Here is a 25,122-nt window from a genome sequence, read left to right on the forward strand (position 1 = left end):
TCCTTTGGATGAGGAGTTGGCTGCCTGTCCTTGACCGGCTTCTTCTTCTTCCCATCATTGGGAGTCTTTTTAGCTGGCAGACTCTTGCTAGAGCCAGCCTTGTTGTTGATCATCTCCTTGATTTCACCCTTGAAGGAGTTCATGAATTTCATGAGCTCATTCCGGGTGACTGGAGCCTCTCCTCTGGTCTTCCGGGTTTCCCCGTCTGACCTCCCAGTGGGCCGCCTGCTTGGACCCGCCTGGTCTAGATTTCGCTCCAGTTGATCTCTGGAATGAATGGATTTAGAGATGAGGGAGCCATCTTTGGTTATGTAGGTCTCCACATCATTGTCTTCTTCTTCCTCCTCCTCAGTGAATACCTCTGGCTGAGGCTGAGGTTGAGGGATTTCAAAGCCTTCCGGTTGAATAACCGGCTGTAGGTCCTCTTGGTTACCCGCCTGAGTAACCGGACGCAGAGAAGTAGAGTTAAGAATTGGTACAGAATCTTGAACCATCTTGAGGTACTCTCCCCACAGACGGCGCCAAATGTTTTGGGTGTTTTTGTCCCTTGGGAGAGTTACAGCTCGAAGACTGGTCTTGCTGCCTCTGTACCTGCAATATCAACGAAGACACCGGTTGGGTGGTGCTCCGCCTCCAACGCTCAATTTAGTAACTTGAAGGAGAGTAAAAAGTGCGGAAATTTAGGTGGGGATCTGCTTGGATTTCAAGCTCAGGAGTTCTCTGATGTGAGAGAAAATAGGATGTAATAAATGATAGTAAATTTCTGAATGTCCCTCAAATTGGGGGAATATCTCCCTATTTATAGGGTCATTGGGAAAAGTGCCCCTCCCTAGGTCATTCTCACCTAGGACTGATGGGCTGCGCCGCCAAATAGCGGATTTTGGGGAATTGGGCCCTTGAAGGCCGCAATTCTACGAAAGTATCTGGAGAGGCCACGTGTCAGCTGGAGATTGGTCAAGGGTGACCTGCCAGCTTCTGACACGTGGCACTTCCTCATTGGCCCACTTTGTCTAGGGTAAAAATACCATAAACACCTAATTTTGGAATCTGAGAAGATTTCACTTTTACCTAGCTCCAACAACCAGAGTACCCGTGTTTAGCACGTACGGACCGCACGGGACTAGTTTTCGAGTTGTAACTTTCCCGAAGAACTAGAAAACACCCAAAACAGTTGTTAATTTTTCGTATTCTGTATTAGTATTGTTAAAGTCAAAATGTGTCTGTAATATTATAGTACGAAGAAGGCGTATAAGCCGTATATGTAACATTTTTAGCCCCAGACTTCAGTAACAGCACCGTGGACGGAAACAAAGCTAACTTTGTTCCTTTTCACTTTTACGCTTCACCTATTTCTCTCTCCTTCATTGCAGCGTACTCAGAGTTCTCCATTGAAGCAGCTAAAGGTAAGTTCATATTCAACTATCAATTTTATTATACCATCAAAATTTAATCTCACAATCTAGGGTTTCCTTAAACACTATCATTAGGAGTTTCGGATTTCCCCAACTTCATACGAATTTGATATTTTCTCCATCTAACAAGCTTAAAATTGAGAATTTCGGGTGTCTGCAAACTTTTCCCAGAAATCCCAATCTTAGGGTTCCAGATTCATCTGTATTTTTTACTGATTTTTATTTTATTTTTATTTTATTTTATTTTTATTTAGATTTGAGGGTTTAGTTCAGTTGAACCTACTGAACCCTTGTTTAATGTATTTTTTTTTTTGCTATAAATTGTTAAATTGAGCTACTTTTACTGTTTCATTAATGAAATTGATATTTTTTTTGTTGTTTGTGATTTTAATAGTTAAACAAGATGGCGGATCCCCATCCTCATAATGTTGAATTTGAGGCTGCCAAATTTTTGCAGAAGCTCATTCATGAGTCTACAGACGAGCCTGCGAAATTGGCGACGAAACTCTATGTTGTGAGTGGTCGTTGTTGCTGTCGTTGTCTGTCTTCTTTTCCGAGTCGAATTTTGGTGATCTTTGATATGTATGTTATGATTATATGGTTTTTAATTTTCATATGTTTTGTATGTTTCAGATATTGCAACACATGAAAGCAAGTGGGAAAGAAAATTCTATGCCGTACCAAGTAATATCTAGGTAAGTAGTGTACAATGAGTTCATCATTTTCGATAGTTTTATGTTTTATTATGAAAAAGTACGGTGAAATAGTGAACCTTGAAATTTTTCGATTGATTTTTGTTGTCGTGATGTGGCTCGAGTGCGAAAAACTGTTGGGTTTTGGGTGGTGAAATATTAGAGGTGTAAGAAATCTTCATGCAAACCTAACCCTGGTTGCGTTTCTTCTGTTAGGCGAAACCATGTTGTTAATTAGATTCTGATATCTTGCTATTGCTCGATAGGTTATTTTTAACTACAAAAATTAAAGCTATGATCTGAAAAAGTGCTTACTTTAGTGTTTGTTAAATTTCAACTTCACAAGGGCCATGGAGACTGTTATAAATCAGCACGGCCTTGATATCGAAGCATTGATGTCGTCACGCCTTCCTTTGAGTAGTGGATCTCATTTGGGAGAGTCTGCCAGAGCACAATCAGCAGGTGTTAACTACTCCTATTGAAGATTATATTTTCTTCTCCTTCAAGCATTTCATTATTCAGCGTGATTGTTTTGTAATCGTTGAACTACTTTGCAGGATGTTCACAGTCTGCTGGAGTTGTCGCAGACTCTAAATCAGGCATGATTGAAAATGAGACCACAAGGCCTGATGGTTTTAGTTCTGGCAAGCCACCTGCTGTTCCTAGCAGTATTGGGAACGATCCTTTCCATGGACCAGTTTCCCAAAGGAGTGCAATGTCGTTTGATCATGAGAGCCCTTCTAGTATTGACACTAGATCTACTAACTCATATTCACAGGATAGGCGTGAGCCGCCAGGTTGGGAGCAACAAGGTATGCAGAAAGATCCTAAAAGAGCGAATATCAAGAGAAAGAGGACTGATTCATCTGGCATAGAAATACAGGAAGATATCTCCCAACAGCTTGATTCTTATTCTGGCAGGCCTGATATAAGAAAGGAGAGGCTTGCTGGCAAGTCGGAAGCTGGAGGAACTCTTCCAGGTGATAGTTTACTATTCTGTACTCTGTTATATTACAAAACGGAGGATGAGTTAGGGTTCTTTGGGCTGTGACTCTGTGAGTGTTACATTGTGCTAGTTGTTTCACCCCTTTAGTTTTTAATTAGAGCAAATTAATCCTTCATAATGATTCAGGCATTCAGCAATCTACCATTTACCTCATTTATAATGCTAGAGAAGGAGGTGTATGAGCTTGAACTTGTGGAACCATCTTGCTATTGCTGTTTTTGCTCCACTCCCTTGTGTTGGTGTTGGTTTCCACATCATGTGCAATATGCAAGATGATAAATTTTCTTTTTTTTTTTTTTTTTCTACCACCCACTTTTGTTAATCAATTATCTAGCTACGATCCATTTTTCTGCGAACAGGTCCTTATAACGATTCATGTTAGCCGAACCCAAATCATTTTAAGACTAAGGCTTTGTTGTTGTTGCATCTTTACATGGGTTGTTCTTCTGATCGTCTGCTGGTTAATCTGCAGTTGATTCTGAAAGCTGGAAGCAAGGATTCTTCAGGGGTGCAACCAGCTTGCGAGAGAGAACTGTACCAGGGCAATTATCATCTGGTATCCAAGTTGACGGAGTAATGAGAAACTTAAATTCACCTTCTTCTTTTGACGCTGCTGAAATTTCACATATACCAGCGAATGCTGATAGGCTTTCTCAAGTAATTTCTCATTTTAGACTACTTAAGTAATCCATGGAGAATTTTATGCAAGGACTCATATTAAGTTCTTTTCTAAAAATTTAAATTGTCTTTTATTATTTTTATGCCAATACCAATTTATTTGAATCGGTGCTTTAGATCACAAAACAATGACATTTGGCATCGTTAATTAATGATGTGTTATGCCATTTAAAAGGCATCTAGGAAAACTATGCCACCTTATAATATTAGTGTTTGGTTATAAAATGAAATTCTAGTAATTTGTGTGAACAAAATCTAGTATAACTGTTATGATATAATGCATCAACTATCAATGTTCGAACCATTAGATTCATTTTGAGATGTATTAAGATCTCTTTATGATTTAAGATTATAATTTATCTATTGTATGATTATATAATAGATGTTTTATCATTTTATATAATTTTATTCTTAGCTTTTATATAGCTGTTCTTATTTGATTTTCATGTTTGCCAAAATACAACTTTGATTGCTTATATTTGTAACTACATTCAAGTACGCCTTCGGTTTTTTTATGTTCTACTTGTTTACTATAGCTATGCAAATTAAGGAAACATTGTAGAATGTGACTGGGTGTAAGATAAAGTAAGAGAGATTGTAAAAAGGTTGGTTTGTGTAAGAAAAAAGTGAATAAAGTAGGAAGTGAGAAAGTGTGGAAAGGTGTAATTATTATGTTACTGCAGGGGTAAGATGGTAAAAAGAGTTGGTCTAAAATAGAATAAATCAAAATGAGTAGAAAAGAACGAATGACCTCTAACTGATTATTAGTGCAAGAAATTTTTTTGCATTGGTTGAAATTGATTTTAGCAAAACATTTTATGGTGAAAAGAACAAAGCAAAAAAATTGAAAGAGAAAATTCTAGTTTTCATGTAATTTAAATTCATTTAATATGAACACATTATCAGTTTTAATTCTGTTTTTTGGTCTTATGTTAAGCGAGATGGCAACTTTGTTGCCCACCATCTTGCAAGGTTAGTGCCATTTGGCGTCGAACAATGCTGGGAAAACCACGCTCCTAGTGAGGTTTCCTCGAATGTACTTGTTGACACACTTACCATGATATAATAATATGCACTAACCGGCTTTCCCAAAAAAAAAAAAAATAAAAAAAAAATATGAACACATGATTCCAACATCTAATAAAAGAAATGTTATATATGATTTGCTTCTTGGTTGCCGTGAAGTCAGGTATAGGCCTTCACGGTTATCTAGAAATAGGTTATCATCTACTCTCAAACTATCCATGTAGCATAAAGATTTCTACCATACAATGTTGGTAAATGTTGTAGTACTATGAGCGGACTCTCTGTCAAGTTATTGGGTATTAGGCCCTATTATGTTCCCCTTAAGTCCTCTTATTTCATGAATAAGAAGTTCAGATAAGGGCTGATAATTAATAACTTTCTATATGTTCAAGAAAGAAAAACTTCAGATGACGGTTACTAAGGTTACCTAAAGTCAATCTACAGCTAAGATAAGCTCTAATAACTTAGCTTAGCTCTGATAAGTTTAGATTAGTATAGTTAAGTTTAGATAGGTATAAATAAGTGTAGATTAGGTGAATAGAATGCACCCTTACATTGTAAGTGAAAAGTGTTGATGGGAAAAGTTGGAAACATAAAGAGTTCCTCTATTGTTTTGCTTTAGAATGCTTAATTATTGCACACCTGCTCAACCTGTACTGTTAATGATGATTTGAAGTCGGTGATTTAGATTTTTTCTGCTAAGGCATAATTGAAAATGAAGTGGTTGCCAGTCTTGTATCTTCCTTGGCAGTCCTTTGTATAACTATTGTGACCATTTTAGATACCAATCTATTATACTTTTCTTTTGCTTTAGGATGTCATGCCGTCTTCTATTGTTATGGACGCACTGGTTGAACCTTTAACCTGTTGCTCAAATAAGCGTACTCGATCCCTATGCCACAAGCTTTTATACATTTAAATGTATAGGTTTTGTAACTGATGACTTAAAAACATTGTTCTGGTTGGGGCCTTGCTTGCTCCTGAGGAAGATCCTTTAAGTGTACCTGTTTTTTTTCGTTGCTGACCTTTTAATATACTGATTCCGACATTGTTTGATCGTATCTTTCTGTCAGGCTATTAATCCCAGCAATCACTGTGAAGGGGGGATACCTGGAAGTTCAGGTTCAAGAGATACAGGAAAGTATCCAGCAAGTACTGCTTCTGTACCAAGCATGCCTTTTAAAGAGCACCATTTGAAGCAGCTAAGAGCTCAATGTTTGGTCTTCTTAGCATTCAGGTGTGTATTATATTGTTGACAAATTTTATCTTGACAAACTATATCAGAGAATCTGTATTTTATCTTGACGAATTTTCATTTGCATAGAAATGGGTTGGCCCCAAAAAGACTACATCTTGAGATTGCACTTGGAAACATCTTACCTAAAGAAGGTACTATGCTCACAACCTGTATCATCAGCTATACCTTTTGAACTAAAAGAAAAAAACCTTTGTGTGTCTATATAATTCTAATACTCTGTTTGATGCTGCTAGGATCCAGCAGTAGTGTAGATGGAGCTCAAATAGAGCTAGCGAAAGATAAGGGCAAGCAACAAACAACTCTTGAGTCGAGCAGTATATCTGAAGTCCCTTTGCCATTAGGAAACTTGGCTGGCATGAAGAGTGATGGTGCTCCTACTGCTTCTGCTGCTGGTGGATTTGTTAGAGAGGCTGATCCTTTTTCAAAAGAAGCTGAGAATATAAAACATGAGGCGGGAAAACCTGCATTGGCTGACCTTTCACATAATGATGAAGATATGAAACACCATCCTCCTGGAAGTAGTATTATGGAGGATGATACAGAGAGTCAGGAAACAGCCAACTCTTCTGCACTTGTTACAACTTCAATTCAGCATGATACTTTAGGGATGAGAAGTCCAGCCACCCATGTACATGAAGACATTTTGCAGCCAGGGGGGGCAAATCATGGGGCTTCTGTCGTTGGTGTGAACAATCAGCTAAATCCTGAGATGATTAGGTGGGCTAGAGTTGGTCACAGTGACCTCCCACGAGGTCCATTGCATTCCACTGTTCAACATGACATTGGGGTCAATAATGAGATTTCTTCAATTTTGTCTCAACGTGACAGCCATAGTCAGAACCAACAGCTGCCCGATAGCCAATTGTCCTCATCTTGGAAGTCAATTCATGGCATGGACAATGGAAATCACAGAGCAAGACCAGTAAATGATGCTAACATGTTGCTCAGAAATGCCTTGCATGGTGAGTAAAACTCTTGGCTGGAGATGCTTGGGTGAAAAGGCTATGTTTATGTTATAGATGAAAACTTGAGAGTATGGGGTCTATTGCAAACTGTAAAATGGAATTAGTTGATATAAATTTATGTTGTGGTTTGTTTCATGATCTTTTAAAAGAAAAGCAAATATCATATGGCCGGAGGGGAAGAGGGAGTATTATTGAATTAATGGGATAGTGGTGTACCTTATGTTGCATTAATTTGCTAAGTAATAGCAGGAAAAGTAATTTTAAAGGAGCTGAATGGACCATATATACAACATAAACTTAAAAATAAAGAAAAGTCTCAGAGGTATTAATTTAACAAGCATGTAAGAGATAAACGCAGATTTTCAAGTATATCCCTTCACCTCACCTTTCAATTGCTCCTCTTCATTTGCAGTTTTCTTCTTAAAAAGTAAGCTTAGTTATGCTCAGAAAAATGATCTGCATTGCCTTTAATCCTTCATTACCTGTGAGGACTGCCCCTCCTTATCATACGCATAGACTCTGTAGTCAAACTATTTTGATGTAATCGCATGCCCATATTCTTGTTACTCTTCATTAAGTTAATTAATGTGCAGATGGTAATGGTGCTCTAGAGTATCAAACAAAGTCTATCTCAGATGGGTCAATAGTTGTTCCGGTGGCTGATTCTAGCTACATGCATAAGGATTCTAGCTCTCTTGCTGCTATGGATAACCTTATAGAACCTGAAGAGGAAGAAAATCCAGTGTCTGTTAACTTGCGCCCTTCTCCTAGATACACATTGTCTGAGAAATGGATTATGGCTCACCAGAAAAAGAAACTTGCTTCAGAACAAAAGTGGGTGCAAAAATTGCAAAATGCTGACCAGAGAATTGCCTCATGTTTTAGTGAGCTTAAGGTATATCCTATCCTGTCGATTTTTGGTTATGGCATATGACTTACATTGGGGGGAGGGGGGGGGGGGGGGTTGTGGGGGGGCTCACTGCTTAATTTCTATATCCTTTTCAGTGTATATGGAACTTAGCTGTATATGAATGTTTTAGAACTGAATTTTATGGAAAGTAGCTGTATATTAAATGCTTAAAAACTAATGAAACTTAGCTGTAATTTATCTGTTTTGCTAATAGTAATGCTAATCAAGGGTCACATATTTTTTACACCTCTAGTTGATTTTATCTTGGGTATTTATTATGTACTCCATGTGTTAATGTAACATTATTTTGCGTATAGACCAAGGTAAAGGTGGATGAAGACATTAGGGTGGTGATTGCGAAGATGGAAAAAGACAAGTGTGGAGAGTGGCTTAGTATGTTGAGTGGGGGCCATTTTACTAATCTTTTGTCTTAATTTCAAGATATTAGTGTTGGTCAAATGAGCTATCTGAAGTCCATATTTGATAAAATTTTCTCGTAAACCCTTAGAATTCATTGATTGAGTGCAGGCAACTAAGATAACTCCCAATTTAAACACATTAGAATGTTATTAGAGCCTTTTGGAACTTCCGTGATCACTGTTAAACAGAAATAAAGTTATCAATGATCTTGGTATTTAGAAATGTTATTCAACATGTAAAGGATGAACAAAAGGTGGTGATTCTAGGAGAAGCATCAAGGACATGGTCATGATCAGAGGGAGTGTCTTAACAAGATTTTGTTAACTTGGGTAGGATAATTATTGCTTTTTCTAGTAAACACTTCAACCTAGGTGAAATAGAAGCTCAAATATGTAGTAGAAATAACAGAAGAAATAATTTTAGATTTTGTAAAGGAACTTAAGCACAAGGAGTTTGTGGTGGTATACCGTATAACCACTTATTTTCCTTGGCTACTCTTGGAAAAATAAGGTTTTGTAGAAGAATAAGATTTGGTTTCTTGTGAAAGCTTTAAAGTGAGAAAGCTTATTATGACTGTAAAGTCGTAAATCTTTTTCTTCAATTACGTATTTCATAAGTGTCTTGGTATGTTGCAGTTATAAACCCTTAAAAGTGTCGTTTTTGTACACATAAATAAAAGGATGCTAATTTCATGGTTGCTCTTCTAATTTTCTTGTCTGTGTGATCTGTAGGAAACTGTTAGCTCATCCGCAGATATATCTGCAAAAACAAGGAGTGTGATAGAGTTGAAAAAGCTTCAATTATTGGAGCTTCAGCGTTGCCTTCGAAGGTGATGTAGATATAATTTTATCTGTCTTTAGCTGAAATATTCTTTCTCTACGTATCTGAAATTTTTATGTATCACTTCTCCAGGAATATCTTGAGTGATTTCTTTAAGCCCATACGAACTGAAATGGACCGTTTGAAATCAATCAAGAAACACCGAATTGGTAGGAGGTTGAAGCATGTAGAAAAATATGAGCAGAAGATGAAGGAAGAACGTCAAAAGAGGATCCGTGAGAGACAGAAGGAATTCTTTAGTGAAGTAGAAGTTCACAAGTGTGTCTGATGCTATTTTTCAATAAGATGTTTCATTTTTGATCCTGTTTGTTTTATATACGTTAATTATTCTCTCCGTCCCCAAATATAAGTCCCATTTTACCCAAAAACATTGTCACTAAATTAAAGTCCCATTTGACCTTTATCTATTTCTATATTCACCTTTACTTAATTAAATCCCACAATGTTATGTTTTTTATTCATTTTAATCAATCAAATCCCACTATCTTATTTCCTTATTCAACTTCCAAAAAATGTGTGCAAAAGGCAATGAGACTTTTTTTTTGGGGACCGAGGGGGTATCTTGTTTAAATCTAGCTGTTTTGGTTTCTTTTCACTGTATTTCATGTGTGGCTTCGACTTCACTCAGGGAGAGACTGGAGGATGTGTTTAAATATAAGAGAGAACGCTGCAAAGGTTTTAATCGATATGCAAAGGAGTTTCACAAAAAGAAGGAGCGGATACACCGGGAAAAGATTGACAGAATTCAGCGTGAAAAAATTAATTTACTGAAAATCAATGATGTGGAAGGATATTTGCGGATGGTTCAGGTATGAGAATTGAATCAACTTAATTGTTGCATTTTCTGGCCTTAAGTTCTGAGTTTTACATTTGATTTGAAAATTGTTAGGATGCAAAATCTGATAGAGTCAAGCAACTTCTCAAAGAGACAGAGAAATATCTTCTTAAGCTTGGATCAAAGCTTAAGGAGGCAAAGGCTGCTGCTCGACAAGTCGAGATGGATGAAAACAGGATTGCAACTATTGATGAGAGCAGCGACATTTTCGCTGATATTGAGGATGAGAGTGATCAGGCAAAGGCAAGTAGTAGAAAAGGGTTTTCAGGTTTTCTTCCATTTTAGGGGAATACTCTAATTTTTTTTTTTTTTTTTGGTTTCAGCATTACAAGGAAAGCAATGAGAAGTACTATTTGATCGCCCACAGGTTAGATTCATGTCTTTCACTCTAAATAAGCATAAACCATATTTGACTGTTGTGAGTTGAAGTTGTTAAATTTGTTTATTTAATCTGCTAAAATTGGGCTCATATAGTAGTGTAAAAGCTTTGTTTAATGAGAAATAATTTGATGGGTACAAGAATACTGATCTTGCTGATTATTTTATTTCCACAGGAATATGTGATTTTATTTATTTATTTATTATTATTTTTTGACCTGTATAAATTACTTAATTAGGAGCATTTGAGTGAACTTTGTAAACGATGATGTCCATAACTAGTGTATTATGATGCAATCAGTTGCTACTCGTACTTATTATTATTATTATTATTATTATTGTTATTATTTATAATTTATTTTACCTAATGCTCACCCTCTAGCTACACATTGCAATTTATTTTTGCAGCATCAAGGAGAGCATTGCTGAGCAACCAGCTGGACTTCGTGGTGGAAAATTAAGAGAGTAATTTAGAACAGAAACTTTGCTATTCTAGTTCTTTCTTAGAATAGTCTTGTGGCTACTTCTTTCTTCTGCGGATCAGTGAACTATGACTTGCGTTGTCATGTAATTTGTTATTTTGTTTATTTTTAACTTTTATTTATTTATTTATTTATTTTTTCAAGGTACCAAATGAATGGTTTGCGATGGCTTGTCTCACTGTACAATAATCATTTAAATGGGATTCTTGCTGATGAAATGGGTCTAGGGAAAACTGTTCAGGTATGACTTAATTGGGTTTGGGTTCACATGATTCCAAGAAGGAATATAGAGCTTGTGATGGTTTGCAGTTACAGATCTTGAATTGTGGATGATAGTATATTTGTACTGCAGGTGATCTCTTTAATTTGTTATTTGATGGAGGCAAAAAATGACAGAGGACCTTTTCTAGTGGTTGTTCCGTCATCAGTTCTTCCTGGATGGGAACAGGAAATGAACTTATGGGCGCCTGGTATAAACAAAATTGTTTATGCAGGGCCTCCAGAAGAGCGGCGTAGGCTATTCAAGTAATGAACTTTTGTATTACAAAGTATCTATTTCATACATAATACCCTCACGAATAATTGCAGCTGTTTATTTTCTGCTATAGGGAGAGCATCATCCACCAGAAATTCAATGTCCTTCTGACAACATATGAATATCTTATGAACAAGCATGACAGGCCAAAGCTGAGTAAAATTTTTTGGCATTACATTATAATTGATGAAGGACATCGGATAAAGAATGCATCATGCAAGCTAAATGCGGATTTGAAGCTTTATCATAGTTCTCACAGATTACTATTAACTGGAACCCCTTTACAGGTTATTGATTAATCTTTTTTTTTTATACATTATCTTCTTATTACACTTTTTTATCGGTTTGTTTACACTCTTTCAAGTTATGTAATCCCATTGATTTAGTTATCATCCATTTCTTTAATGTCAAATAATATGGTGACCTTTGCAGAATAATCTTGAGGAGCTTTGGGCTTTGCTCAATTTTCTATTGCCAAACATTTTTAACTCTTCTGAGGACTTTTCTCAGTGGTTTAACAAGCCATTTGAGAGTAATGGTGACAATTCCCCTGACGAGGTGACTTTAATTTTGGCACCTTCTCACTGGTTTATCTTTCAGAGTTTTTTCACTTATTCACCTGAAGTTTTGATTTTCATGACCAGGCCTTGCTATCCGAGGAGGAGAATCTCTTAATCATTAATCGTCTTCACCAAGTTCTTCGTCCATTTGTACTTCGTAGGCTGAAACACAAGGTTCCTCTGATGATATCTGTTACTTTTTCCCCATCTTTTAATCTCATATATTAGTCTTTGTTGGTAAATGGCGACTCCGATTGAAAATACTATCTTGGAAATGAATGCTTATATAATTAGACTAATGATACTAATATAATGGCGCCGAATATAATTTTATATCTCATCTATAAGGCTAGGCCACCAAGAACAATCCTAAATTTCCGATTAGCTTTTGCGTGAAGACAAATTTAACCTCAGACTCACAAAACTAACAAATTGAAAGTTTTAAGCTGTGTATAAGTAACTGTACTTGCTGTTCTCTCACTTAAACAGTAGATTTTAGGGAATTAAGAAGATGGATGAGGTATTAATGACGAAATTTGTAATCTATTTCGAACAAAACTAGTAAGGTATGATTTGATTGATGATAGCTTAAAATAGCATTTCAAAATTCTTTTTCCTCTCTCAACTTGCACTCTGCCTTCTTCTCCTAGCTAATTCTAAATCCAGTAGCACCTTCCTCCCTTGTTTAATCTATATTACTCCCTCTGATTCGTAATAATCGCAACAGTAGGGATGGCACAAAGTTTTAGGCAAATTATAGAGAAGTGAGAAAAAATCTGTGTTACTCGGACACGGCATTTTAGCCGTTATACCCGGGTCGGTACGACCCGACACGGATCCGGGTATAAAATCTGGTCCGGACACGTCACTTGGCTCTCGGGTGCGGCAAGGTCGTCTTGAAAAGGTTTTCCATGACAAGGAGGAAGATACAACGACCATTGAAGAAGTGAAGCTTATAGAGAGAGAAGAAGAAAGCACTGGTTGAAGCCCTAAGGAAAATGAAGGATTTTTTATTTTTTTACCTTTATTTGAAAAAGCTTTGTGTTTTCCCAAGAGTACACTGTACATTTAATATTTTTAAAAAAACTTTGTGGTGTACAGCTGTACTGTACATTTATTTAAAAAATAAACTTTGTGGCTTTCCAAGGTAAACTTTTTTTGTACAGTACATAGATGATAAAAATGCTTTTAAAAAGGCTTTATGTACAGTGTACTCATTCGTACTCCGCATTTGTTTTACTCGGTAATTAACAAGCTTCCAAAAGATTTTAAACTTATAATGATTATATTTAATTTTGTTGTACGAATACTAATTCTGGTTTTTTTTTTCTTCTTAAACAACAAAACTTATTGCCGTATTTGTACCCGAGTTCGAAGTTAAGACGGTGTCCTCGTGTCCTAGATTTTTTAAAACGACGTATCGGACACTTGGATCCGTACCAATATCGGATACCCGTACCCGTGCCAATGTAACATAGTAAAAAATAGTATAAGTGGGGCTAGTAGGAGAGAAAAAAAAAATAGTAGTGGGTCCTTACCTGAAAAGGAAGTGTTGCAATTATTACGAAGCGGATGAAAAAGGAAAGTGTTGCGATTATTATAAAACGAAGGGAGTACAAAAAACACAACAAAGCACCATATTTATATTGAAAAATTGACAAGAATAATACCAACTTTGCCACATTCGCCCAAAATAATCCCAACTTTCGATTATTTTTAAATAATCCAAACTTTAATATGAATTTGCTTTCAATGGTACTAAGTGACGGGTAACTTGTTGAGTAGGTAAATTTTTTTAAAAAAAGAAATTAATTTTGTAAAATGATTATTAGTTATTAAATAACACTTAATTAATAATTAATTTAAAACTAACTTTTTTAAAAATAATTACTTTAAAAAAAATTAAAAAAAGAAATAGAAACAATAAAGATGCAAACCACCCTACCTACCACCAACACCAACCCAGCCACCTCCCTCCACCTCCCTACATCCCATGAGCCACCAGCCCCACACCCACCACAACCAAAACCCCCACCACAATCAATATGACCCGCAAGCTCCCACCCTTCAACCACCAAACTTGAAGCACCATTACAACCACCAGAACCGAAATCCCACCCATAACCACCCAAAATCGTGTTTTAGGGCGGTGATAGTAAGCGCACTTGGTCGGAATCAGAACAAGGGAAGGGAAGGGAGGTCGAAATCATGACTGGGAAGGGGATGGGGGCGGGATCAGCGGGACGGGGGAAGGGAACGAGGCGGGATCGGGACTGAAAATTCGTGGGGAAGGGGGTTGGCGTCTTGGCGGGGCGTCGGTGCGATGGGTAAGGGGTCTGGGATCGACCGGAGTAAGGGGCAGGAGGTTCAGCTGGTGTGGTGGGCGGTGGGAAGGTGGTCGGTTAGTGGCGTGGGAGGTGGTTTTTTTTATTTTTTTATTTTATTTTTTGAAGGTGGTTTTTTAATTAATTATTATAGTTTTTTAGTTTTCTTTAAAAAATTAAATTTTTTTTTCTAACCAATTAGGTGCTAACACGTGTCAAATAACTTATTACAACAAGTTAGATGACCGGTTAGGACCATTAGAAGCAAATTCATATCAAAGTTCGGATTATTAAAAAATTATCGAAAGTTGGGATTATTTTGGGCGAATGAGGCAAAGTTGGGATTGTTCTTGTCAATTTTTCCTATTTATGTTAGCTGTTCTTTCCATTGAAACTCAAGTCAAATAAGAAAAATAAGAAATCAGATTACAAACATATATTCACATGCAAAACCCTTCCCTTTGGAGGGAAGTAAAGACTATGCATTTAGTGATTACCTAAATTCATATTGCCTTGCCACCCAAGCTTCATTTCATCCTACACCAAATCCAACTAAAGGAGCTTGATATCCCAAGCAGACCTTAATGAAGAAAAAACACGTGAAACCATACACATGTGAGCCATGTGCATATGCCTTGCAAACAAGCCTAAAATTGTTTTAGGAACTAAGGTCAATAGTTAACTTTGACATTCAACCTATGATTTTAATTGTTCATTTATATTGTAAGATGTCATCAATCATTGGTCATGATTTTAATGCCTAGGTGTCTTAAGAACCTTGATTTAAACCATAGCTATCTACTTATTTGTATACAATATTGCATAGGTCCCCAACCTATTGTTGGGTTTGGGTATCAGATCTATGCAATCTTTGTGCAATGTGGGACTTTTTTTGATGGACAACATGCTATGCTTATCTATATATGTTTTGATTTAGTAGCTTCTTAGCCAGGCTGTGTCATCCATGATCCCCCCCCCCCCCCCCCCCCCCCCCCCCCCCCCCTACACACACACATCCTCCTCCCTCACATTTTTGGTATTTGAACGGAGTGGGTTTTAATTTGGTCATTGAGGGGTTTAGGAAGCTTGGGTTTCAGAATTTTTTTTATATGTGAAGTTGTATGATATTTCTTTTTGTTGCTTAATACTTGCAACTATTCACACAATTTGACTATATTTTCAAAACATGACGTGTTAATTCAAAAAATATAAATGATTGATAATCTGCATGGGCAAACATGAATATTGAAGTGTGGCAAGTATTACAAAGCAGAGGGAATACATATTAAATTTTGAAACTATTTCAATACTTCCTTGTACTTTTACGTTACCATCAGGTGTTGCTAAGAGATGAGAGATTTTATGATAAGTATACGGGGTTCTGGAGCAGCTGAAAAGAAGAAAGCATCCTGTTAGTGTTTGGCAGACTTAAGGAAGGGGGAAAATGTGGCTTTTGATAGTATGCTGTTTTCGTAAACCTGGTTGTGGCAGTGTCCATGAATACTTGGTTAACTTTTCCTAGTGATATACAACATTTTATCAAAACTCCTCTCTCTAAAAAGCCTTTAATTCTTCTTAATATTAGTTGACTACTGGCTCAATTATACTTTCCGATCACTGTATCAGTGTAGCTATTTCTCAATAGGAGATACATAATAGAAAATAGGGTAGCTAAAGTTTAGTGATCATGTTTTTTGCAGGTGGAGAATGAATTGCCTGAGAAAATTGAGAGACTTGTCAGGTGTGAGGCTTCTGCATACCAAAAACTCCTGATGAAGAGGGTGGAAGAGAATCTCGGTGCACTTGGGATGTCAAAGGTTTCATTATTTTCATTAAGTTTTCTGTTTCATTTTTTTTTTGAAGAATCATATAGATTGAGATAAAAAATCTGGTTCTTTTTTTAGACCTATCTCAATTTTCAACACTTGATAAAAAATTCAGAACACCAGTGTCATGCTCTGCACGTATTAGTCTATATTCTAAATTAGTTATTTGCTTATGTTGATCACTTATTATCAGGCTCGAGCAGTTCACAACTCTGTCATGGAGCTCAGGAATATCTGCAATCATCCATATCTTAGTCAGCTTCATGCAGAAGAGGCATGTTTCTTTCTATTAATTGTGTGCATAATTTTATTTGTCTATATGCTGACATTATTATTACTTTTTTTAATTAAAATTTCTTCATAATGTAGGTGGATGGTTATATACCTAAACACTTTCTGCCACCAATTGTAAGGCTGTGTGGCAAGCTTGAAATGCTCGATCGTTTGCTTCCTAAACTCAAAGCAACTAATCATCGGGTATTGATGTACTTACTCTTGTTGTTTAAGTCGTTTACTTTATTATTAGATTAATGTCTTTCAAATTAGATGGTGACCCTCCTTTTAGACATTGTATGTGGTGGCCAAAAATTTGAAAACACGTGAAAATTTCAAAAATTAATTTCACCCAGTATCATTGTTATACAAATGTTTATGTAATCTTACAGCCAAAAAAATAAAACAACCTTGTTAACTTTTTGTTGTTTTAAAAAATAATAAAAAATGGAACTCATTCCTAACTGAAACAACAAAACACACGGCCTGTGCTGCCACAGCATCACTCCTTTGTTATCCCATAGCCCCAGCCCCCAAAGGCTCAACAACTGCTGCCTAAAAACCTCAACCACTGCTGCCCATAACCCTCACCAACCTCGACCACTGCTGTCCATAATCCCCACCCACTTTAACCATTGCTGCCCTTTACCCGCAGTCCTGCTCCCTTGATTGCTCGCCTAAATACCTCCTTTCTTTGGTTCTCTTACCCATTTGCCCCTTCTTCTAGGGAGTCTAAATATGATTTAATGCAGTCTACTGATGATGTGGGCAGGATACATATCCAACAGGGGAGTACTATTGAAGATTTTGATGGTTGCTTTTTTCATGGAATAAATTAGGTCCTGTACATTATAATATGTCCAAGTAGTTTAAATTGACTTATGAAATCAAAGATATGATTGAGACCACCAGCACTTGTATTTATTGAAAGAAATGTATCTATTCACTTGGGACTTTGGGAGAGTAATCCCAAAATTACCTTTGAAGGCTTTAAAGATGTCTCATATGGAAATATTATATGCTACCTCCGTTTTTTTTTTTTTTTTTTTTTTTTTTTTTTTTTTTGTGTAATCGACACATATTCCTTTTTAAAAAGTTTATTTTTAGTTGACATGTTTCCTTTTCGGGTATGTTCCCCACTTGCTTTATCATTCTCTCTCCTCTCATTTATTTTGTGTGCCTAAATTGAACGCGTCAACTAAATAGAAACAGAGAAAGTAGTTGGCAACAACCAAGATAAACTAATTGAGTATTTAAAAGCTACAGAAAAGGGGCTACTGAGGGAGCGGAGGGCCGATGATCATGTAGGGTAGTCTAAGTAGGGGTGGGCAGTTGTAGAGTAGTTAATGAAGAACGTAAAGGGTGCATTTGTGATGATGGCTGATTAGTTGGTTGGAGGTGGCAGAGGAGGTTGCTGGTGGCTATGTGGTAGATGTGCATATATGTAAAGGCTTATTCTTATAAAAAATATTTAATAACATAACAAAAAGTTAACTGGTATTTGGTCATGATGGTCACAGAGTCAATTAGAGCATCACCATTTTAGTGTAGCAATATGAATGTGTAATAAAAAAGGTTTATCATGTAAAATTTTCTACCAAAAAACTAGTATTGGCAATTCAGTGAAGGATACGGCGGTATGATCCAAAATAATTAAATAAATCAATTGTAAATATTAAATTCCTTAAATTCAATGATTTTTTGACCGTGATATGAACAGTCAAAGCCTAAACTCAGCAATAGTAGAAAACAGTTAAATTTCACATTTATACATTAATATTATTGGAGGTTCAACTTTCAAGCTAGATGAAGTCATCAATTAGCTTGTTTCAATGGTGACTGTTGTTAAATTTTAACCTGCTGACTCTTGTGCTCAAATTTAAGAAAGTGATTGTTAAAAAAAAAAAATAAATTAAAGAAATTATGTTAGCTGTAAGTTTGGATATATGTCTGGTGTGGGGCATTAATGTCCTGCAAAGACGTTATGCTTATAACTTTACAAGGAATCACAAACATTTTAGGTGTGGTTTCACTTGATTGAATGCGTGTCTATCTATCCAAAGTCCCAAACACTTTTTGCATGTTTATGATACTCTTATTTGTCTGGGCAATACAATCAGGGCTTTTGTTTTTTTTTTTTTTTGTACTACTGCATTTGCAAGGATTACTGGTTCAGTGAGTGATATTGGGTGAATTCTCGTTTTATTTTGCAGGTTCTATTCTTCTCCACAATGACTAGGTTACTTGATGTTATGGAGGAATATCTTGTATGGAAACAATATCGCTACCTTAGGTTAGATGGACATACATCTGGCCTAGACCGAGGTGCTCTTATTGAACAATTTAACCGACCAGAATCGCCTTATTTTATATTCCTGCTCAGGTTAGTGTAGACTTGTTTTTGTTTAAGTTAACTGGAATTTAGAAGGTACGAATGGTATCTGAATATTTGTTTAAACTATTTCACCCATTCAATCCGTTAGTATAATTCTTATTCGCGTTTGGGATGTCACAAATGTTTGCAAATTGCTTGCTTAAAGAATTTCCACTGTCTTTATTTACTTGCATCACACTATTTTGTCATTCACTTTAAGGAAGATATCAGACTTGGTAAACAGGAAAAGTGATTAAAATAATTGTACCACCAATATAAAGAAAGTGTTAAGTTGTTGTGGTTTAGATTTTATAGCTAAATCCGTCAGTTTACCCATTTATTTACCTTCTCTAATGACTTCCTCATATAGTATTCCAAGGAGTGTTGCAAGTATAAAAAACTAGAGAAAGCTTATTTTGATCAATTCATTGTTATATATGTATATATACTAGTTTTTAAAAAAAAGCTTAGGTAGTATTCTGTACTTCGTATAATACACTAACTTTACGAAATAAAAAGGGTATAATTAGGAGCCATATAATTTAAAGAAAAATGCAATTTGGCGTATTCAATTATTGAGAAGTAATAGATGGGGATATAGTGTTGTCATAAATGTTTTTGGCGAAATATAAAGTAGATTTATTATTTCCAAGATGATAGACTATTACTTAGCTAAAAAAGTGGGTTTAATTGAATTTGTGGTGTTATGTGAATCCATGTAATGATTTTGGGTTCTAATGATCTCTATTTGTTGCTCAATATCTTTTTTGTGAGGAATAGGATTTGTAGATTGTTGAAGCTTTTTAAAATCTCTTACTTTTTACTGTATTTGATTTTATCTATTTTATTTTTATTTTTTATTTTTATTTTCCATGTTTTGTAGTATTCGTGCTGGTGGTGTTGGGGTGAATCTTCAAGCAGCAGATACTGTCATCATATTTGACACAGATTGGAATCCTCAGGCATATTTTCTGTGCTGTTTCTTTTGTTTTTTTGGTTGGTTTTGTATGTGTGTGTGATTTTTTATTTTTATTTATTTATTTATTTTTTTTTTTTGTGGGTTGGGGGGTGGGGTTGGACACTCATGATGATAATGTTGGTTTGAACTTTTAAATGCTAACTTTATTTATTAATGATTGTGATATAAGGTTGATTTGCAAGCACAAGCTAGAGCCCATAGGATTGGACAGAAGAAAGATGTGCTTGTTCTTAGATTGGAAACAGTAAGTTCATATTTGTCTCAGTTTTTTACCTTTTTTCTTTGTCCCATTTACCTTGAAGATGTTGTGATACTTTAGCAGTTACATTTTCATTACCCGAGCATATTAATTTATTTAATTAACTGAAATTTTAAATTTGATAACCATTTATTACCAATCTTTTTATCAATATGACAAAGAAATGAAGTGAAGGTTGAAATCTGCTCAAAGTCTCCTTTTGTGTTCCACTTCTTCATATGATGGAGCTAATTAGACTCATCACGAAGTTGCCAAGGCACTGTGAATTATTTTTCTTGGTGATTTAACTGTAATTGTAAACATATTTCTAAATTACGTTAGATTTGGAGAGACGTGACCATGATTTTTTGGTTTCATATAAACTCAAGGTGCTGAGATGAATCAATATCCAAGGGAATTTGGCTTGGACATTTGAAAGAAGACGTCCTCTTCTTGTTGGTCTATTGTAGAATAATTCGGTAAACCATGTTCAGCGAAGGCACTTAATGGACAAGGGCACAAATCTACCACCCAAAAGCGTAGACTATGCAAAATTATTTGAGGGATTTTGGGCTAATTTTCGCTGTATTATTAATTCTTTGTGCAATTATATAAGGATTAGTAAACTGAACATTATCCAATTAACAATATCAGAAATTGGAAGAACTCCCGTCTTTACTTATGTTTTTTGGGTTCGCTGCAATAGTATGTTTTGTTTTGCACTGTTGGTCATGCAAGTCAATGCTCATTGTAGATCTTTCTTTACAGCTTATAATAGTCATTTCTTTTCTGTGATGGTATAAGACTGTTAATTTGTCACCCTTATTGTACGATTTCTTGATACTCAAGGTCCATACTGTGGAAGAGCAAGTGAGAGCTTCAGCTGAGCACAAATTGGGTGTGGCTAATCAGAGTATTACTGCTGGTTTCTTTGATAACAATACAAGGTATAACACATTAAGCTAAAATTTTTTGCTTTGCTTTTAGATTTTGTGGTAATTTATACATTACTATAGCTTATTGCTACATTGTAACATATACCATCTTCCAGTGCTGAAGATCGTAGGGAATATTTGGAGTCTCTCCTACGGGAATGTAAGAAAGAAGAAGCTTCGCCTGTTTTGGATGATGATTCCTTAAATGACATATTAGCCCGCAGGTATCATATTTGTGTCCAGAATTGTTTGTGAGCTGTTCATGGATTTTAATCTTTTTGTTTATATATTTTATTTTTAATTTTTTACTTTTATGCTTATTGCATGTGGGATGAATGGAAATGCGGGTAAAAACATGCATAAACCCAAAAGTGTTGTGCACTTTCAAAGACGATGAGATGCTATTGTTTTTGTCATGGTTCTGACCTTGTTTGTTGGGACAAGTGACAGTAGAACTACTTTTAAATTGTTTATCCAAATCTGAAAGTTTGTTTTATGTAACACACTGTGCTCACGTTGTGTAAGTGTGTGTTGTTGGTTTTAAGTTTCTCTGTGTATGTATGTGTGTGTTGTTGGCATGATGATAGAGCTAGCTTTAGTATATTATTGTCCCATACGTCTTTCCTGGTGCTTTATTTCTGCTTTCTCTTATCTAAACTTCGTATTTATATTTCAGTGAGTCTGAGATCGATGTATTTGAATCAGTTGATCAGAAAAGGCGTGAGGAAGAGATGGTATGTATTTCAAAGAACACAGATCTTAACTTTTATCTATTCTGGTATTCTTCATAACACCCCCATCCCTCCACCCTCAATCAAAATGGTGTACTTATGTTATTGTTGTTGGGCTTGCTATCACTTTAAATTGAAGATAACATGGAGGAGGCTGTTAATCGAGATGAAGGGTGATTGTTCTGAAGTGCCGCCTCTACCCTCACGTCTTGTAACAGATGATGACCTTAAGGCATTCTATGAAGCGATGAAGATACATGATATTCCTAATGATGGAACATCTTCTAGTTCTGGGATGAAGAGGAAAAGTGGTTATCTCGGAGGTTTTGATACTCAACAATATGGGCGTGGGAAGCGTGCTCGAGAGGTGCGCTAATTATATTTGGTCTTGTGCATAGTACATGTTATCAATCCCTCCTTTGCTTTTGGCATTTATTTTCATCTTTTGTATGATATGCATGAGCTTGTGGAATTGTAATGTTTGTCAATTTTCCCATTTTGATACATTGAATCTGAGTTTGCCTTTGTAATTATTCAGGTACGGTCTTATGAAGAGCAGTGGACAGAAGAAGAATTTGAAAAGATTTGTCAGGCTGAGTCTCCTGAAACTCCCAAGCTAAAGGATGAGAAGATGGATGTCTCACAGTCATCAGACAATAGTCAAACTGCTGGAAAAGTAGAGCTATCTACGCAGACCCTGCAATCTCCTCCTCCTGCTTTAATATCTTCACCACTAATCAAGAAAGAGGTCACACCACCTGTTAAGCGGGGGAGAGGTAGGCCAAGGAGAACAACTACAGATGTCTCACCGTCTATGGGAGTTAGTGCAACACCTATTGGAGCTAGTCAACACGCAATTCAATTACAAAAAGGAACAGATTCAATCATGTTGAATTCAAGTTGTCTGGACACTCCTGGTACTTCTGGTTTCACTAAAGACGCCAGTGCTGACAACAATCAGAATGTTGCAATTTCTCACATCTCTGAGGCAGTTCCAACGTTGCCACCTATTGATTCTGGGGTTCAGTCTAACCCTGCTGGTACTTTAGTTTCATCGCAGTCTAAAAGACAAGGTCGAAAGGGGCAGCCAACCAATAAGTCTATTGGAGGGGATTCAGGGGTAGAAACTGTTAGGCGGAGGGGGAGGAAACCTACTCGTGTGTTACACCCTGTTCCTACTGGCTCTCTGGTTGAAGATTCTAAACCTGTCGAAAAACTTGCTTCAGATACACATGTAGCAACAGCTTCTAGTGTTGGCACAGATAACCATCTCGCTGATGGCTCAGATCCCAAATGCTTGAAGGGCCGTGCTGGGATTGTCGTCAAGGATTCAAAAGGATCTGAAGTTGCAGCTAAGAAGACTTTATGTGATTCCTCATCGTTGATTGTTGCTCCTCTTACTGATTCAGAAACAAGCAAACTTACTGCCGTTTCACATAACCAAAATGTATCTGTCCAAGAATCAGCAGCTGTACAAGCTCCAAAACCTAGTGGTCAGTCTAAGCTAGATTTATTGGATTCCTCTTCTGTTCCGTTGGCTCCTTTGGAAGATTCTGCTGCCAGCAAATGTGATCCTGTCTCTATTTCCAAGAGTTTTGATGGCCCAATTGCATCACCAATTATTGGAAGCCAGCCTTGTTTGAAATCAGGGGCTGAGCTTCAAAGCGTTAACCCACAATCTGCTAATCCTAGCTCTGAAACTGCCCTGACCAGCTCAACTGGACTCAGGCCTGGTAGAAGACAAAGTCAGAAGCCTCACAGTGGAATCGAACCAGTCCGACGAAGGGGTAGGAAACGGGGAAGGATTGTGCCAACTGACCCAGCTGCACCTGATGTTCAAGATAAAAATTTGAAGGAGCCTGTGAAAATCACAGATCCATTGTCCACCTCTGCTGTTACATATGTTGCAGAACATTCTGGAACTGGTAACATGGGAATGATTTCAGATGTTGCAACAGTTCCTGTAATTCCTCTTGTCCCAGTTTCAGGTTTCATGCTAGGCTCTGCACCTTTGACTTCTACTAGTGGCTCAATGCATCATTCAAGCATTGGGTCACAATCGAGTCCTGTTCTACCCGGAACTTGTGCTATTCCCCTTGAGACTCCTAAATTATCTGTTCCTTTGCAAGTCCAAGGACAAGATCAGAATTCACAAGCTGGAGAAACTGCATCACGTCGACGTGGAAAGAAAAAAAGTGCAGCGTTGCTTGATAACTCGGGTGATCAGTCTTTATCATCCAAGAAATCTGATAAGAGTTCTAGGGGCTCTGGTGGTCACAAAGTCATAGCAACAAGAAGTAGGCGAGTAAATAATTCTCGTAGTAAGATTGCACAGGAAGAGGCAGATGCATGTAGCAAATCTATTGCGTTAACTAATAGTACAGATGCCGTCCAGCATCCCAACCTGTCTTCTCATGTTCCAGATTCTACCCTTGTTAAATCCTATGAAGCTAGTATTCGGGGGTCAAGGCATGCTAACCCGTTGGAAGAGATTACATTATGTCGCACTCCAGCAGATATTCCGCCGGTATCATGTAAGGGTAAAACAAATGTAATTGTGTTGGCTTTAGAATCAAGTGGTCCTGCCGTGGATCCTACTGGGAGTAGTTACAAAACTGCAGATGGAAAAGTTGAATGTTCGGAGTTGCAAAAGAGTTCTGCTCGAAATGTACTTATGCCAGTCGTTGATGTTTCTAGATCAGAAGTCAGCTGTAGTGCTGGTGTTCAAGCTCCTAATCTGGATGAGGAAATGTCCGCACCTCCTGGATTTGACACCCCAAGATCAGAAGTGCCAGATGCTGAACTGAAGAAGGTATCAGAAAGAGGTGTTCGTTGTGCATTTAAGATTACTGATGCAGAAAGAAGTTCTGTTGTCTTGGCTCTGGAATCAACTGCACTGTCAGCCACAAAAGAAGAATCTTCAGAATTGCTGGGAGTTGAAGGTTCCAGAAAAGGAAGTATCTCTTCTACAACGCCTATAGGTTGTGAATCTACTTCTAATTTGGCTGATGCAGCAACAATAGGTCAGCCAGAAGAAGAAATTTCAGCTCCTCCTGGGTTTGACATTCCTCAACGTTGCCTATCTGAAAATGCTGTTGCAATGTCTTTTGAATGTGTTGCTGGCCTGGCCTCGGACCAGGTGATTGATTCTGCTTCAAAATTGAAACTTGACCAATGTTCTCAAGGTACGTCAGATGCTGATCCTGAGTTTAAAAGTTTGGAAGAGAGAATCAGATACTTTTAAGGATTTCTTCTTTATCCTCTAATTCCTGGAGCATCAGCAGATGAACTTATTCGATGTGATTGCTGTTTTTTGTTTTCTTGTTCATGGAGCCCTCTCTAGAATTTTTTATCAGATGCACTTCTTAGATGGGAATGCTGGTTTTCTGCTCAAAAAACTCCATCTCTATTAATTTTGTATACCATGACTTATTTTTTGCTTAAA

The 25,122-nt window shown here is 36.8% G+C and overlaps 1 protein-coding gene across 6 annotated transcripts in view; it reads left to right on the plus strand.

Annotated features, from left to right (window-relative positions):
* The first annotated feature begins 1,274 nt into the window (after window positions 1–1,274).
* Window positions 1,275–25,122, plus strand: part of LOC145606677 (uncharacterized) — a 39,406-nt gene continuing 15,558 nt past the window's right edge. For all 6 annotated transcript variants that reach the window (XM_081662490.1, XM_081662491.1, XM_081662493.1 and 3 more), the window contains exons 1-32: window positions 1,275–1,403; window positions 1,807–1,926; window positions 2,046–2,107; window positions 2,451–2,566; window positions 2,662–3,084; window positions 3,583–3,767; window positions 5,888–6,051; window positions 6,139–6,203; window positions 6,306–7,034; window positions 7,631–7,932; window positions 9,099–9,196; window positions 9,280–9,465; window positions 9,836–10,016; window positions 10,097–10,285; window positions 10,366–10,409; window positions 10,829–10,885; window positions 11,047–11,143; window positions 11,255–11,427; window positions 11,511–11,724; window positions 11,870–11,995; window positions 12,082–12,171; window positions 16,022–16,138; window positions 16,341–16,421; window positions 16,517–16,624; window positions 18,634–18,803; window positions 19,678–19,756; window positions 19,943–20,017; window positions 20,861–20,958; window positions 21,063–21,170; window positions 21,623–21,680; window positions 21,817–22,044; window positions 22,216–24,862. In XM_081662490.1, coding sequence (XP_081518616.1) covers window positions 1,816–1,926; window positions 2,046–2,107; window positions 2,451–2,566; window positions 2,662–3,084; window positions 3,583–3,767; window positions 5,888–6,051; window positions 6,139–6,203; window positions 6,306–7,034; window positions 7,631–7,932; window positions 9,099–9,196; window positions 9,280–9,465; window positions 9,836–10,016; window positions 10,097–10,285; window positions 10,366–10,409; window positions 10,829–10,885; window positions 11,047–11,143; window positions 11,255–11,427; window positions 11,511–11,724; window positions 11,870–11,995; window positions 12,082–12,171; window positions 16,022–16,138; window positions 16,341–16,421; window positions 16,517–16,624; window positions 18,634–18,803; window positions 19,678–19,756; window positions 19,943–20,017; window positions 20,861–20,958; window positions 21,063–21,170; window positions 21,623–21,680; window positions 21,817–22,044; window positions 22,216–24,862 — 7,381 coding nt within the window. In that variant the 5' untranslated portion in view covers window positions 1,275–1,403; window positions 1,807–1,815. The remainder of the gene's footprint in view (window positions 1,404–1,806; window positions 1,927–2,045; window positions 2,108–2,450; window positions 2,567–2,661; window positions 3,085–3,582; window positions 3,768–5,887; window positions 6,052–6,138; window positions 6,204–6,305; window positions 7,035–7,630; window positions 7,933–9,098; window positions 9,197–9,279; window positions 9,466–9,835; window positions 10,017–10,096; window positions 10,286–10,365; window positions 10,410–10,828; window positions 10,886–11,046; window positions 11,144–11,254; window positions 11,428–11,510; window positions 11,725–11,869; window positions 11,996–12,081; window positions 12,172–16,021; window positions 16,139–16,340; window positions 16,422–16,516; window positions 16,625–18,633; window positions 18,804–19,677; window positions 19,757–19,942; window positions 20,018–20,860; window positions 20,959–21,062; window positions 21,171–21,622; window positions 21,681–21,816; window positions 22,045–22,215; window positions 24,863–25,122) is intronic.

This window comes from Chenopodium album, chromosome 23, assembly GCF_948465745.1.
Source record: "Chenopodium album chromosome 23, dcCheAlbu1.1, whole genome shotgun sequence".
Classification (NCBI taxonomy): Eukaryota; Viridiplantae; Streptophyta; class Magnoliopsida; order Caryophyllales; family Amaranthaceae; genus Chenopodium; species Chenopodium album.